A 17033-nucleotide genomic window follows, 5' to 3' on the forward strand; every position below is an offset into this window, starting at 1 on the left:
CTTGCCCAGCGATTTTTAAAATGATGATTGCGTTACTATTGTTCACTTTTGTGCCAAGTTTGCACATGATTACATGACCTTTCATGTACACCTTTTTGTTTTTCCTGAAGTTACTATTTGCCTCCATTTTTCTCAGTTGCTTATTTTTTCTTGAAGAGCTGGTTATGTCTTCTCACATCCCGCCACATCCCTGAAAATGCCTCTTTCAATACCATCAACTACTTTCTCAGTGTTCTTCCTCAAAGACAACCCTCTCAGAGGCCTCCTCTGGGAGTCCTCACCTCCCTGCTCCGATGTGGAGTGTGGCTCTCTCAGCTGCATCCTCCTGGAAATTTCCTTGGCCTCTCTCATGTGGGAGCCCCTGGTTTCTAGATCACTTGACTTAGTTTTTGTTTGTTTGTTTATGCTCTCAATTTTTTTAAATACATGGCCTAGTCACTTCCTGAGAAAAGATAAGTTTCTGAGAACTCTAATGTCTGAGAGTCTCTTCATTTTCTATCCTCACACTCACTTTGGTGTAGCAGTTTTACTGATGAAGATGGCCACAGTAATCCTTCCTACCCCCCTTATTCCCACCACTTTGTAATACGGCTTTGCCACTTCTCTCATCCAAAGGTAGCCTGTTCCCCGACTCCTTGCCAGCTTTGCGACTTGCTTTGACAAGTAGAATATGTTGGAAGTAGCATGTGTGACTCCTGAACCCAGAAGCCTTACAACATCTGCTCTCCCCTCTCAGAATGTGGACCTGAGGCTGCCACCTGAAGAAGCCAGGTCTAGCCTAGAAAAGTGGTGGGGAAATTATTACTGAAGACCAGGGATGTGGTTCCCTGTGTTTGTAGCAATGGAACAATTGGGGAAACAATTGCCTACAGTAATTTGGAAGATAGAAAATGTATGTGATGAACTTGTCATCTTGACAAAGGAGATCTCTAAACAGTGTGTAGAAAATATCTGTTAGGTGTTTCTAGACGCATATAATAAGGCATTCTGTTTGCAATGAGATAAATATAGACGGCTTAAACCTTGCTGGGTTGTAAAATAAAAGAATCTCTCATCCCCAGACTGTCCAGCTAGCAAATGGCCTTGGTAAAGATCAATGTTTAACCGTGGCTGTAAGACCCTTTGTTAAGGTCTCAGTGAGTGCCTAGCAGATCCTCTCATTTAGACAAAAAGGCTTCTGAGAATCTGAGGTGTGTTGTTCCATAGCAGTCTGGCAGGCCCAAATGAAAAAGAATTATGGATGTAGTATTTGGAACATGGAATAAACCCCAACAAGACTCATAGAAAAGCCACAAAGGGTTTGATTTGGTTGTACTGATGAAATAACAGCGAGCTTGGAGCAAAGGGACTGAGATTATTCAAAACACAAAGAGAACTCTGGACTCCAACTTGCAGTGGGTAAGAAGCAGGACTAAGAAAGCCATTCAGCTGTAAGACATAGTAGCTTAAAACAACAACTATTTTCTCTGCTCTCAATTCAGACTGGGCTCAGCTGGGGTCACGCATGCAGTTGCAGGCATCTGGAAGCTTGACTGCTGCTGGTTGGACTAAAATAGCCTCGCTCAGCCCTCCTGGCTCAGTGGTTGAGCGTCAACCTATGAACCAGGACATCACGGCTCAATTCGCGGTTGGGGCATATGCCCAGGTTGCAGGCTTGATTCCCAGTGTGGGGCATGCAGAAGGTAGCAGATCAATGATTCTCTCTCAACATTGATGTTTCTATCTCTCTCTCCCTTCCTCTCTGAAATCAATAAAAATATATAAAAATTTAAAAAGTAGCCTCTGTCCATGTGTAATTATGGGTGCTGGTTGGTTTAGGGCCGTGGTTGGCAAACTGCAGCTCATGAGCCACATGCGGCTCTTTGGCCCCTTGAGTGTGGCTCTTCCTAAGCCTTAGGAGTACCCTAATTAAGTTAATAACAATGTGCCTACCTATATAGTTTAAGTTTAAAAAATTTGGCTCTCAAAAGAAATTTCAATCGTTGTACTGTTGATATTTGGCTCTGTTGACTAATGAGTTTGCCGACCACTGTCTAGATTCTAGACGAGTCTCAACTGGGCTGACTGGCACTTCAAGTCTCTGCCACGTATCTGTTCCATGCCAGGAGGCTACCTCAGGAATGTCCTCATGGAGATGACAGAAACACAAGAAAGAGCAAGGCCTCTCGAGTTGTAGACTTAGAAGCACCGCACTTGCACTTCTGCTTCATTCTATTACCCAAAGCCAGGCACATGGTCAAGTCCAGAGACAGAGGCAGAGGACACTTCAAAGTTAAATGCCCAAGGGTGTGGATGCAGAGAGGGTAAAAGATCATTCAACCTATCAGCAAGACCTATCAATTCTACCTTAGAAATACTTTCCACACCTGTCCAATACTCCTTCTATCTTATTGCTACCACTACTTCAGTTCACCATGATCTCTCTTACCTATCACCACCTGATTGCTCTGTCCAAATCTTTCTTGCCCATTCCTTCTCAGACCATTCTCAATGCAGCAACGAGAATAAACTTAAAAAGAAAAACTGCTCTGACCACTCATTTAATTAAGTCTGCCAAATGGTTTCCTATTGTTCTCAGGATAAAGGTGAAAATCCTGACTAAGGCCTGAATTGTTTTCAATTTTCAATTGAGGGGTTATTTTAAAGCAAATTGGTCAACCTGGTGAAAGGGAGAAAGAGAGTGAAGAGGGAGTGTGGGAAAGAGAGGCTTTGTAATGACTTCCATGTGAGGACAGCCTGAGACCCCTTTCTCCAACCTCATCTCCTCCATCCTTTCTTTCACTTTATGATTGAAACACATCATAATTCCCCAACTTGTACACTATGTCAAGCCTCTGGGGTCTTACTTGGACTGCTCTGTGTCCAAGTAGAGTTCTGTATCCCTCCTTTTGGTATGGATTCAAACCCTCTGGCTTTCCACTTTCTTTCTTCCAAGGAAAAAGAAGAGAGGAAAACAGTGCAGATTGGTTTGGCTCAGTGGATACAGCGTTGGCCTGTGGACTGAAGGGTCCCAGGTTCGATTCTAGGGCGAGGAAAAAGAGAGAGAGAGAAAGAGAGAGAGAAAGAGAGAGAGAGAGAGAGAGAGAGAGAGAGAGAGAGAGAGAGAGAGAGAAGAAGAAGAAGAAGAAGAAGAAGAAGGAGGAAGAGAAGGAAGAGGAGGAGGAGGAGGAGGAGGAAGAGGAGGCTTTTGGTGAGGAGGAGAGGCCAGACTAGAATTAAGGAGCAAGGAAATAAGTTTTCGTTTCATTGCACTGTTTCTGTAGTCTTTGCGATGGTTTTCTTTTTCTCTTTCAGTTTTGTTCCTTTATAGTAGAGGTTATCCTCAAATTTTCTATGGCTCTTGGCTGTTCATTTACATTAATTCCTGATGGAAGGGGAAGCAAAGTCACATTGCAAAGAGGCATGAGTACTCAGATGTGAGCCACTGATGCCGTCGTCTTTGCATTCGCGTAATACACATTATAGACCCTTCTAGGTGGGAAGTTATTTTCACGCAGAATTTGGAGGCATTGCTTCATTGTTGGCACTGAGCAGGTCTGTGGTGTGGTGACTGTTTACTTTGTGTAACTGTTCCCGCTCTCTGCAGGGTTTGGAACCTTCTGGTTATTTGCAATACACTGAAATGTCCTGCTGACGTGGCCTGCTGTGAGTTCCTTTTCATTCATCATGTTGACGTTCCATGGTACTTTTGACCCAGAGATCCTGTTCTTTGACTTGTGGGGATGTCCTGGGATCCCATCTCGGATCATTTCCTCTCCACAGTTTTCTCTACTTGCTGGAACTCCCGTTATTTGGATGTTGGACCACTAACCAGATCCTCTAACTTTCTTAACTTTTCCACTCTGTTAAGTTCTTATTACGTTGTTATATTTTCTGAGAAATTTCTTCAACTACATGTTCCTTCTCTTTTACTGAATTTTTAATTTCAGCATTCGTGTTTTTCATTTTCAATCGCTTTTTCTTGGTCTCTTGTTAAAAGGCACCTTATTCTTGCTTCCAGCATTTTCCTGATATATTAATTACATTTTCCTTGAAGTTTTCATTTCATTACATTGTTTCTGTAGTCTTTGAAATGGTTTTCTTTTCCTCTTTCTTTCAGTTTTGTTCCTTTATAGTAGAGGTTATCCTCAAATTTTCTGTGGCTCTTGGCTGTTCATTTACATTAAAAGCTGATGGGCCAAAACCGGTTTGGCTCAGTGGATAGAGCATCGGCCTGCTGACTGAAGGGTCCTGGGTTCGATTCCGGTCAAGGGCATGTACCTGGCTTGCAGGCACATCCCCAGTAGGAGATGTGCAGGAGGCGGCTGATCAATGTTTCTCTCTCATCGATGTTTCTAACTCTCTATCTCTCTCCTTCCTCTCTGTAAAAAATCAATAAAATATATTTATTAAAAAAAAAAAAAAAAAAAAGCTGATTGGAAGCTTTAGGGCCGTGGTTGGCAAACCGCGGCTCGTGAGCCACATGCGGCTCTTTGGCCCCTTGAGTGTGGATCTTCCACAAAATACCACGTGCGGGCGCGCACATACAGTGCGATTGAAACTTCATGGCCCATGTGCAGAAGTCGGTATTTTGTGGAAGATCCACACTCAAGGGGCCAAAGAGCCGCATGTGGCTCGTGAGCAGCGGTTTGCCGAACCGCAGTTTGCCGACCACTGCCCTAGGGTGTAACGGGCACATTGCCTGGTGGGCTTCACTGTAGATGAAGCCAGTGGACAAATGGCTTTTTCCTTGAGCATCTGTAGGTCTTCTCTCAGTGGTAGCTCACTTCACCCAGAAGAGTTCTTACCAGTGTTTCCCTTGGCCAGAGCAAGAGGGCCCTGCCTTCTGCTTCGTGCTATCAGGGCCTCGCTCTGCCCACCCTTCTAAAGGGCAAGGAGTCCATAGAACTGAGTTCATGCCCACCTGTGACCCACCCTGCTCTCTTTAGAGTTTTCTCCAAGCACCTGGGACCACAGAATGCCCTGCCCAAATGACCTCTATTTCCAAGGCCTACATGTGCCTTCCCTGGATGATCTTCCTAAGAGCAGACCCTGCTGCACCCTCAGGCCTGAGAAGAGGCTAAAGAGTGGCTGTTTTCAGGGGCGTATAGATCAGGGATCCTCAAACTATGGCCCGCGGGCCACATGCAAATACAAATATTGTATTTGTTCCCGTTTTGTTTTTTTACTTCAAAATAAGATATGTGCAGTGTGCATAGGAATTTGTTCATAGTTTTTTTTTAAACTATAGTCCAGCCCTCCAATGGTCTGAGGGACAGTGAACTGGCCCCCTGTTTAAAAAGTTTGAGGACCCCTGGAGTGGAAACAATTCGTTTCCCGCCACAGGTGGAAGATAAAAGACCAGGACAGGTCTTCGTGTGGCTGTTTATTTTAGAAAGTGAACAAAATGTGGTTTATTCTGAAAACTGCAAAAAAAGGAAGCAGGAACAGGAAAGGAGAGCAGCAAGAAAACCTGGCAAACGTGGATTCATTGCAGACAGAACAAAGCGTAGGGTCAGGGCCTGTCACTTGCACAGACCTCTTCCAAAACCCTTTCTTTTCCCAGCCAAGGAATATTCCCTTTTTGTACCTAATTTTTATTTAGTATTATTTTCCTTAAAGATGATTTTAAAATTGCATAAGCTTCACAGCCACAAAACCTGGATCTGTAGCTGAGACCAGGAACTGTATTTTAAGACTTTATATAGAGAAAGAGAGATAATGAGACAGAGATACATACCTGGCAAAACAGCTGATTCGAAGCAGCATAGGTTTTTTGAAAATCCTAAGAAAAAATAGGGGCCCCAAAAAGAATGGTTGATGCAATGTAAGTTGAAAATTAATCTGACCAAGAAGTGACTCAGGAACTAACTTTTAAAGGACACCAACATTGGTAATGACAATTGCTCAGAGTTGGTCTGTTAGGAAAGCCAGGCAAGAGACCTGCCCTAATGCCCGCTACCCTTTCGGATTTGCTGACCAATCTGAACTAGTTTTCAGCCTCTTAAAGTAACAAAAGCTGCACTTACCTAAGGCTACCACCAGGTGGCAGACGTGGCTTACTCAAGCATGATTTTGCCACACTGCTAAAACTCAAAATGTCTTTTAATTCTCAAGCAATTTTGTGAGCTAAGTGCCGTGGTTTTCATCACTTTTCAGATGAGGCTAAGAGATGCTCAATAACTTGCTCATATAGGATGATGTTTAGTTGGGGATTTGCAAGATGAGATACATAAAGGTTAATTTTGTCAGCACAGGACAAGGGAATTGCAAAAAGGCACACTGGAAAGTGTCTGTCAGCTTTCCTTCTGTTTCCAGTTGTGCCCAGAACGCTCCCCAAACTAAAAATGCAGGCATCGGAGGAGAGCCATGTCTTAGACACACTCTGTTTCACACCTGCTTCTTAGTCTCTTTCCCCTCTTGTGTCATCTTTCATTTCCGTAGCCCTGCATCCTGTTTGGCACATCTTGAACGGAAAGCAAACGCATGGACATCATTCAACAGGAGGAAGGACTCGCTGCCTGCCTTCCCCATCCCACAAGGCTGAGGAGGGGGTGAGGTTGCATCTCTCTGGGGAAAAGTCAGCACCACCACCTTCCTCAAAGGCATCTTGGCATTTACCCTAAGGCCGTGGTCGGCAAACCGCAGCTCACGAGCCACATGCGGCTCTTTGGCCCCTTGAGTGTGGCTCTTTCACAAAATACCACGTGGGGGCGCGCCCTTACACTGCGATTGAAACTTCGTGGCCCATGTGCAGAAGTTAGTATTTTGTGGAAGAGCCGGTATTTTGTGGAAGAGCCACACTGAAGGGTCCAAAGAGCCACATGTGGCTCGTGAGCCACGGTTTGCCGCGCGGCAGTTTGCCAACCACTGCCCTAAGGCATGCCAAAGAGAACCTCTCCCCAGCTTCAAGGATCATGGAGGGATCACTCAGAAAGACACGCTGATGTTGCCTGTACCCTGGACTGGTAAAACACACACACACACACACACACACACACACACACACACACACACACAATCTGACTTTCGGTGACTCTGAGATTCGGTGTTAGACGTAGTTTCAAGGGACATTGTCCTTGATTTTCATATTCTTTAGAAGCACATCGAGCCGAACTTCAGGAAGTGGGAACCAAGGAAGGGACACAGAATTATAAATGCACGAGAGTCTGCATAGGAAGCCATCCCACAGGATGCAGAAATCTCGATGAGAAGTACTGTTCTTCAGGTGGCTTACTGGTGAGGACAGGCCCATATACAGCAGGCAGTAGTGCTGGGTCTTAAAAGAGGTCGAGTTTTCAATAAAGTTTGAAATCATGAAATCCCCACCTAACCTCAAGTGCCTCCTCTCACTGACCTCAAAACCCCTGAGTCAGAGGCCTTACCCGGAGTCCTGCATGCCAACGACAGTGCGAGCACAAGGCTTGAGCTCAGCACCCAGAGAACAGAGCCACACCCCACCTTCCAAAGCTCCACGTGCCGGGAACAGCACCGCTCCTACAAATAAGATAGCGAAACAAACAACTCCTAATTCCCGGGGCTCTGAATAGATGAGACACAGCAGCCTGAGCAGCACCGGCAGCAGAGAAGTGCGGGGACACTGGCTTTAGGAAGAGGCTGTGGGCATTGGGCGCAGGTGGAAAGGGCTGAAGACCTGGCCAATGGCCTGGGGTTCTCACGGGGACTCCATGCCGCCAGCAGGGTGGGTGTGAGTGTGTGCAGTCTCACTCTATGTTGCTCTCTAGACAACAGGGAAGACCCATGGCCAGAAGTCACCGGGATGCAGATACAAGCTCACTATAGGGAGGAAACTGTGAGCAACTCATGGGACAGGTAACCTCATTACCTGTGCAGCTGGAGCCTGCAAGAGCGCTGGTCACAGTGGTACAGACAGACTCCCTCAATCTCCAGGGTTCCTCTTGACTGGGGTCTGAAGACTCTGGGGTCAGTGGACCAACACTGTCCAGGGGTCTTGTGGAGGGAACACAATTGCTCAAATAACACCGCCCTCACTGAGTGTGACTCCTTGGTGCATCAGCTCACAGTGGGAGAGGAACGGTGGGCAGGGATCAGAAGCAAGAGGAAGGGGTCAATGGCCTGTGCCGTTGCTCAATACATGGATATCCTGGCCGAACCCCTGCTAAGGAACAGGGCTACAAGTCACACTCAGGAGCCCTGAGCATAGACCCACCGCCTCCATGCACATGGAAGGGAGGGGGGCACATTCTCACTCCCTCAAAATTAGACTACTTCTTCCATACAGGGGGCTGAAGAGCACCTAAAGGTTCTTTTTAAAGACAAAGTAACAGTGTGGGAAAGGGCAAAATGAAGGAGGTTAAATATTCCCAGTGAGCATCTCATGCATGAAACTCATCTCATTAAAACTCATACTTCCAATACATGGGTGTGGGTGTGGCATTCCTGCCGAATTTGCCCTGTGGAGAGCACAGGGGCCTCGAAACTGCCCTCCTGAGCAGGGCCAGTGCATGGTGGGGAGTGAGGAGTGAGAGGAAGGGGGAAGCGAGAGAGAGGGCTATCCACCTCCAAGAGGAAAAGCACTCTCCTCATTCAAAAGACCAAGTCCTTCCTACTGAGCCACATGATGATCTTAGTAAAAGTGGAGATAGTTGGAAAAGAGAAATTTTAATTTAAGCTGGAAAAAAAAGAATCTTAGGAGACAACATTCTGATGTTTCTCAGAAGCAGGTAAATCGTGGCATTCTACATTTTCTTTCAACACAGGGAGCACCTGAGATCCTACGGACAGGAAACATGGAGAAGAAATATCCAAAGACATATGCATCAGGTACACTCCAAAGTTTACCTGTGGACAAAGCAGCAACAACTATTTTACTTTAGCGGCTGAAAACATTTTGTAAATAATGTTCAACTGAAATTAAGTCACATATTTAATTATATGTCCTGGGAAACAAGGGGGATCCTCATTGCAGACTCCAAAGACCCTCATTCTAAGGTGTCTTTTCCCAAGTCACCCCATATTCTTTATGGCTGGACCCACTCTTTTCCTCCTTCCTGTCTACCCTGCATTTTCCATGAGAACATGTGATGCCAGGTAAATTCTCCAGCTTCTCCAGAATAAAGAAGGAGGGTCCAAAATGCAGTCTGATCGAGGTTTGCCATCACCGCCGGTGAGCCAGTAAGAACCCTTTGGCGTAGGTGACGTGCTCCCAGACCTGTTCATTTCTGTGATAACATCAGTTGGCCACCCGCTCCCCATGTTCCAGGCCCCAAATTAATTCCTTAAGGTTTGTGCACATGTGGGCAAAGAGTACACAGGAACTCTCTGTGCTAGCTTTGTAATTTTTCTGTAAATCTAAAAATATTCCAAATTTTAAAAAAATAAAAGATTTGTGCACATGAGAATTCTAAGATGCTTTGATGTATCACAGTGTTTGTGCCCACCCATCTCCTGGCAGCATGGGGCAGGCTCAAGGTCCCTATGCCCCTCGTTGATACAGCAGCCTCTGCTGAGCAGACAGACGTGTTGGTATAATGCTCAAGTGCAACATCTCTGAAGACCATATCTACCCCATATCTGTAGGGAGAGCGTGTCAATCAAATACTGTGACACAAAACCCTGGTCTTGGAGAAACACAGGAAGCCGTGCAGAACATTTTACCCTGATTTAACCTGCCAATGTGTTACTGGAGGGAGATTAAACATTTGCATTATTTCAGTTAATTTTCAAGAATTGCTCTGCGCAGCCTAACTGCTGACTTGACTTCCTGGAATTCTTTGCAAACAAACGGTTCTAATAAACAGTGGAAATAAGTAAGGTTAGCTTTTATCATCTGGACCCCACGACAGCGCCCAGGCATCTTCACCCTCAAGAAGATGACTTACAAGCTTAGTACAGTGAAATCTATTACTGTTTCTATGCAGCTACTCTGTACCCCATAAGGCATTTTCTCTTCATAAGAACTCTGCAGTGAAGAAAAGAATAATCCAAAAATAGAATTACTCCACTTACTCACTTTGACTTGTACTCCATATCTCTTCAACATGATTTGAGGGCATTAAAAATACACATAATAAGAGCCCCATACAAGTGAAGAGACAGGCAGAAAGGAAAGATAAGATGGTGCCACAGATGAAGTCAGAACCTTAATGGTGGCCCAACAGCCTTTGAATGTTTCCTGCTTCTAAAAATTACTCGGCGCTATGAGGGATGTAACTCTGGGGAGGTAACACACCCGGATTTTGAAATGGGGTACCGTCCTTTGCAGTCATGCTTACCTTTCTCTCTCGACTCTCTGAAAGCTTTTGGAAAACATCTTGGTTTCGTTGCCCAGTTTGCTGGTCAATGCAAATCATCTGGCATCTGTGACAAGGCCCCAAAACCTGGGAGGTGAGGACAGAAAAGACAGCGTTGCCATGAAAGTGACCAGACCCCCCGACTCTGCAGGGATGACTCTGGATCCAGAGGATTTGGGTTGTAAAAGGCCACCCCCCGGCCAACGTCAGACTCACAGAGAGATGCTCGATACTCTTAACTGTAAGGAGCCAGAAAGTGTCACCCCTTCGCAGGGCCACTGGGCAGTCATCCGTAGTTGTTTCTCAGCCGAGAGGTTGCTGCTTCGGGGCTTTGCAGAGAAACCAGAGTGGCTGCGAATCTCAGGTGGTTACCCGGGAATGTTGGCGACCCCTCAGGGAGAAAAGAACTAAATGATGGGAGGACTAACCGGGGGAAGATTAACAGCCACAGACCCGGCCCTGAGTCTCTGTGAGGAAGTCATCAGAAAGAACCTGAGTGTGTCCATGTCCTTGACTACCAGGAATTCAACACAAGGAAAGAATCAGAAGTACAAGCACAGATTCATGTACAAGGATATTTCTCACATTATTTATACTAGGGGAAATGTGGCAGTAGAGAAGAATGGTTCAGCCAACCACACTACAAATATGACATACATCATGCAGGGCTTTTGGTGTATGTGTGTGTTTTAAATATGTTGTTATTGATTTTTTTTAGAGAAAGAGGAAAGCAGAGGGAGAGTTAGAAACATAGATCAGCTGCCTCCTGCACACCACCTACTGGGGATTGAGCCCACAACCCAGGCCTGACCAGGAATCGAATTAGTGACCTCTTGGTGCCTGGGACAACGTCAATCCACTGAGCCACACCAGCTGGGCTCATACGGTTTTTAAAATTAACCTATAAAGGGCTTTAAATAAAATGTTAGCATTAAAAAAGGAAAGAATGCCGGTTAGTGACAAGATGCTCTTTCATTGCACACAGAAAAGGTACAAAGGATGCCTGGCCGGTATGATTCAGTTGGTTGAACATCATCCCATGAACCAGGAGGTTGCTGGTTTGATTCCCAGTCAGGGCACATGCCTGGGCTGCGGGCTTGATCCCCAGTCAGGGGCGTGCAGAAGGCAGCCGATTGCTATTTCTCTCTCATTGATGTTTCTCTCTCTCTCTCTCTCCCTCTCACTTCCTCTCTCTGAAATCAACAGAAAAGAAAAGGAAAGGTACGAAGGCACTTGATTATCTCATAACCACTTTCTCCTCTGCTCCCACGTGGGCAAGCACAAGGTGAGCACTGAAATCAGACACACTCAGCCAAATGGGTATGCGCCTTGGCCTCTACCTGTCACTCCTATTCTGGCTGCCGGGCATTAAGCCAGAGGACACACACCTCACCGCGGTACCAAAGTCAAGATTCCGGGCCTCACAAGCAGCGGGCGCGCCATGAGGGAGCTCTGCCCGGTATTTACCTTGGGACGCTCGGCAGACCTGACCTCGCCAGGCCTCATTTCCCACCGGCTCCTTGGCTGGATTTGATAAGGAGTCCAGGTACTATTTCCAAGAAGCCGAGCACAGGCCTGGCACTCAGTCGTGCTCAGACGTGGAAACTGTCATGATGATAACATGAGAAGCCCCGAGATACGTTATACAACTGGCTACTGGCACTGCTATTCTTAACGTGATCTCGGGCCCCGCTGAAGAACCGGCACACGCAGTGCAGATGACCCATCCCCCTGCCCCTAGCTATTCCTGACCTTTCCTGTCCATTCATTACCTCGACAATTATTGAGCACTGACTCGGGCCAGGGCTGTTCTAGGCCCTAGAGGTGTGGTAGGGAACAAAGCAGACTTGGTCCCAGCCTTGTATGCTCTGAAGGAATAAGTGGGCGCTGTGCAGAGCTTGCCATGTGGTGGTCAGGAACACCCTTTCCAGGAGGGAACATCTGAGCTGAGACCCTGCAGTAGCTGCTGAAAGAATGTGCCAGGCAGAGGGACAGCATGGGCAAAGGCCCTGAGGCAGGAAGCTCGGCTTGTGTAGGGAATGGAGAGAAGGTGGGTACCACAGGCAGAGGGGCGGGCTGACGAGCTTGGAGGGGCTGGCGAGTTAGGAGAGAATGGCTCCGGTCTGGGGGACGGTCGGAGGGGGTGCCTTATGCTCCCAAAGCCTAGGGAGAGGGGGCGTCCTGGTAGCTGTGCCTCTGACTGCAAGCTCCTCCCAGCAAGGCAAGAAGCTGGAGCGTGGGGAGAAGGCGCAGCAGCCACTGCACTGATGGACCACTAGCCATTGAGGTCCTCCTCCACGAGCTTCAGACGGCCAAAAAGCCCACCGAGTTCAGCAGGACGAACTTCTCAGAGACACAGTATTCCAAGAAAACAGAATTTAAGCCTAGACATAATGCCGGGGGAGGGGGGTGCAAGGGGGGGGGGGCGGAGGAGCTGCACTGAGCCCTCCATCACCTGCAGGGGGCACATTCTCTCACCCTGGTGGGAAGTAAGGGTGGGTTGCTGGAAGCCAATTCTAGCATGTCATAATTTCAAGAGTTTCATCAAAACGTTGATGGAACTTGGGGACTCAATAAGGGCTGAGTCACATATGTTGTCACCTGTTGGGAATGGCTGAAGGCATTTCCCCAAACCTGAAAAGGGATGATTGCTTGCTGCCAGACAGCTCAGGGCATCTTAATCTACATGTTATTGCCTCCTACTGGCCAAACACCTGAACAGCCGTAGGCTAATTCCCCCAAATGGATTTTGTATACTAAACCCTGACCCTTTGAAGTGTATATCTCCACCTGCCCTCAGCACAATTTGTGTTAATAAAAAGCATGGGGTCCTGAGACGAGGAGATCTTAGTTCCTTTTAGCTAAGCTCCGCTGACCCCCAAATGCCTTTCAAAATTATGCCTCGTCTCTGGATTCTTTAAGTTACACACAGAGCCTTTCTCCAGATTGCTGAACCCTTCTAGATGCTGGAACAAGAATCTGGCATGGGTCGTTCCAAGGAGCGGTGCAGAACGCAGATGTCACACACCCTCCTGCTGAGGGGTTCCCACCTGCCACCATCCTGGCCTCGGATTTGGTCTCCATTCACAGCCCTTCAGGAAGGATGACAGAACTTCCCAGAACTCACCTGGAAATGCAAGGAACCGACTGAAATCTCCTCCCATTTCTCTTCTTCAAAAGCACTTGCTCCACTGGTAATAATATTGGCACGGAAACGTGAGATGAGCTCTGTCATTGGGAATAATTCCTCCCTTCCGCTCTCATCACTATTGAAGACAGGCCAAAAAGGGTAAGGGAAGGGAGTGTGGATAATTACGCCGCTGTAACAATTCAGTGTTTCCACCACTAAAACCTGACTCATCGAATGTGCTCTGGCCAGAGGCCTGCATGACCAGGACACACTTTTACCTTGAGGCCAAGCGGCACCGACATGTTAGATCTCAGTGGTCTCCTTCGGGATATGACTGTTGGGCAGAGGCCCACAAGATGTGGAGCAAAGGGTGAGTAGATCTTTGTGTAAGACGTGGAGGATGTTGGAAACCAGGTGAACAGAGGTTGAGTAAATGAACTGAGAAGACACCAGTTCCACAAGGTGAGTCAGGATACATTGAAAGAGTGTCCAGCTTACTTACCAAGACATCACACTCTTGGAGAATATTAAAACATCGTAAAGCAATGTGGTTTATATTTATTTCCTAACTTCCATTCTGTTTGCAATTTAACTAGCATATGCTATTTTTCTAATTCTTGTGTAAAGGTTTTGTTTACTGCCAGGAGGTCCTGTAAAATGGCTCTCTGCACCTCCCTGCACACACACACACACACACACACACACACACACACACACACACACCCCAGGGAGAAAGCACTACCTATGCTGGAAGTCGACACTGTTGACCTTCAGTGGGGTTGGCTAAGGGGTAGAGGGAGCTTTCTGAGGTACTAGAAATGTTCTCTACTTGACCTGCGGTGGTTATATGGAAGGTCCATCAGTGAAGTTCACTGAGCTGTGGACTTAGGATTTTGCACTTTGTTGTACTCAACAAAAGTATTTTTTAAATTAAGTTGGGAGAAATCCTTTGGTCTGACGGGAGTTTTCCCTGGAGACAGGATTGAAAGGCTCTGGGGGAGGAAGGGGTCCACAGCTGTGCCTCAGCCCCCTTCCAACAGTGAGTGGAGGGCGGAATGTCAGGAGCAGGATGGCTAAGTCTAGCTTTGCCTCTAACCAAACAACTCCCATGACCTGTGAGGGCCACAGTTTTCTCATCCAAAATGAGAGAGTTAGCACTTGCCAATCCTAAAACCCTTTGATTATGGATTTGCCCTCCTGGTTATAAACCTTCCTTCTGTGCTTTATAAAAGGGAAAGTGTTATGTCCAAAAACTGTCCTATCAACATGTACATGGCAGCAGCCAGCAAATCTGAAAACAGAGCAGAGATACACCAACCAGGGCCCCAGGGACCGTCCCAGGTATTAGCCCTGGGACTATTTCTCTTACCTTTGCTCACCTGTCCCACCCATCCCCGTACACAAAACCAACTTGTTGGAAACGTGGTTCCCTCCTGGTAGGAACCAGGGTTGCAGCAAGCCTGTTTCACCTCCTATCTTTCTATACCAAGAGCCCCGGGAAACCGCAGACCTGCTTCCTCCAGTGCTCTGGGTACCTAGAGTGGAGCGTCACTCAGTGCAGCTAAAACTCAGTGAGCACCAAGTACCAGCCGTGTCACACTTCTGCTCCCATGAGGGTGAGGTAGGCCATGGCAAGGGAACAACGTTGTATGATTTTGCCAATGACTATGCTTCAAACAGCCTAGCTTTGTCACATTTATTATGCTGTACTTGTGTATTTCTGCACACAGTGTGCACACAGATGCACAGGGGCATGTGGCACGTGAGAGGCACAGGAGCCCCGGCTCAGGTGCTGACAGGCGTGTGCACACCTCTCTCAGTCCTGGGGACTAGGAATGAGCAGTCCAGCTGTCTCATAACAGTGATTTCCCCCCTAATGGCCTGATGACCTTGGACAGCAATTTCCTCTAAACAACAAGGGGGGTTGGACCTACCAAGACCCCTTGTAGAGCTGCTGACCTCTCACTACTGCCAGGACTCCTGGGAGAGAGAGCACTGGCAGGAGTGGACAGGCAGGGGTGCCGGATCTGTCTGGTGGTACCAAAAGTCACATCTACAATCACAACTGTGAACGCTCTCTAACCACTCTTCTTTTCCCTCACGAGGACTGCGGAAGTAGAGCAAGGCTCTTCGGGGACAGAAGACAGTGGGAGGGTGGGCAATGAAATTAGAACAAGTTGGTAGAAATTCCATTATAGCAAATGTTAAGAAATGGAATGACTGAAAAATGAGAATTGGGGTTCTCTGCTAAGCATCCTGAGGGCATCAAGAAGGACATCGGAAGACAAAGGCGAACACTCAGAAAGATTAATGGGGACTTCCCTAAAGGGCCTTGTGATTTCTCTGGTCTCATGAAGAGTCTGGACTCCAGGACTCCAGGCACTCTCTCCCCAGGTAGGTGCCAGGCTACATGCAGGGTAAGTGATTACACCTCTATGTTATTCCCGAGGTAAATAGCAAATAGTAAAAGGGTCTTTCTTACCTGGCGCTTAATTGCTGCTGAAGTTCCAGAACACTGGATCTGTTTACCAGCAGATACTGGGCCTCATTCACCAGAGAAAGGGTGGCTGGTGTTCCAGCAGTCTGCCCTGGAGGGGATGGAGTGGGTATTTAAAAGAAGAGACCTGGGAACAGCCCAAGAGCTCACAGGTAGATGGCTGGGTAAAGAAGATGTGGTACATGTATATACAGTGGAATATGATTCAGCCATAAAAAGAAGGAAATCTTGCCATTTGTGATGCATGGGTAGCCCTAGAGGGCATCATGTTAAGTGAAATAAGTCAGGCTGAGAAAAACAAATACCATATGATCTCACTTATATGTGGAATCTAAAGAACAAAAGCTAAAACCATCTCCCAGATACAGAAAACAAATGGGTGGTTGCCTGAGGCAAAGGGTGGAGGTAAGCAAAATTTGTGAGGGGGTGAGGGGGGTCAAAAGAGACAAACATTCAGTTATAAAATAAATCCTGGGATGTAATGTATAGCATGGTGACTAGAGTTAATAATACTGTATTGCATATTTGAAGTTGCCAGAAGAGTAAACCTTTAAAATTCTCATTACAAGAAAAAACATTTTGTAACTGGTTGTGGTGATGGATGTTAACTAGGCTTATTGTGGTGATAACTTCACAATAGATGGAGATATTGAATCCATTATGTTGTACACCTGAAACTAATACGTTATATGTCAATTATACCTCAGTAAAATAATTTTAATGAAATTAAATTTTAAATGTTTTAAAGTAAAATAAAAGAAGAGCTGCTTTTTTGGACTGCAAATGAATCATGCTCCATTGACCGTCATGTTTTAAAAATAGAGACTATCTCTACAAGTGAAAAAGTGGTGCCCTTGAAATAGGACAACCTGTCTTAAATTGTCTCAAACCTCTCAAAAAAAAAAAAAAAATGAGCTCGTAGAATACTCCACTACTTATCTGAAAAGTAATAATAATAAAATGCTGCAGCGAAACTGCCAGCACAGGCTTGGGGGCGACATTCAGAGGAGGAGGGATGGGCAGCAGGTGGAGCAGGGCCTCAATGAGTCCACGGGCCCAAGAAGCTCTCCTGAATTAGGGGAAAGCTGGTTTTCGCCCTTGGGAAAGTGTGAAATAATTGACTTCAGAAATAAATAATACAAGTTTAAAACTA

General features: G+C 46.6%; 1 protein-coding gene across 1 annotated transcript in view; it reads right to left on the reverse strand.

Annotated features, from left to right (window-relative positions):
* Positions 1-8601: 8601 nt before the first annotated feature.
* Positions 8602-17033, reverse strand: part of MOCOS (molybdenum cofactor sulfurase) — a 41366-nt gene continuing 32934 nt past the window's right edge. Inside the window, exons 13-16 of the mRNA XM_036322060.1 lie at positions 15866-15971; positions 13381-13519; positions 10236-10340; positions 8602-8802 (exon numbers count right to left, since the gene is read on the reverse strand). Of these exons, the coding sequence (XP_036177953.1) occupies positions 8650-8802; positions 10236-10340; positions 13381-13519; positions 15866-15971 (503 nt within the window). The 3' untranslated portion in view covers positions 8602-8649. The remainder of the gene's footprint in view (positions 8803-10235; positions 10341-13380; positions 13520-15865; positions 15972-17033) is intronic.

Source organism: Myotis myotis, unplaced genomic scaffold (genome assembly GCF_014108235.1).
Source record: "Myotis myotis isolate mMyoMyo1 unplaced genomic scaffold, mMyoMyo1.p scaffold_m19_p_9, whole genome shotgun sequence".
In the NCBI taxonomy this organism is placed as follows: Eukaryota; Metazoa; Chordata; class Mammalia; order Chiroptera; family Vespertilionidae; genus Myotis; species Myotis myotis.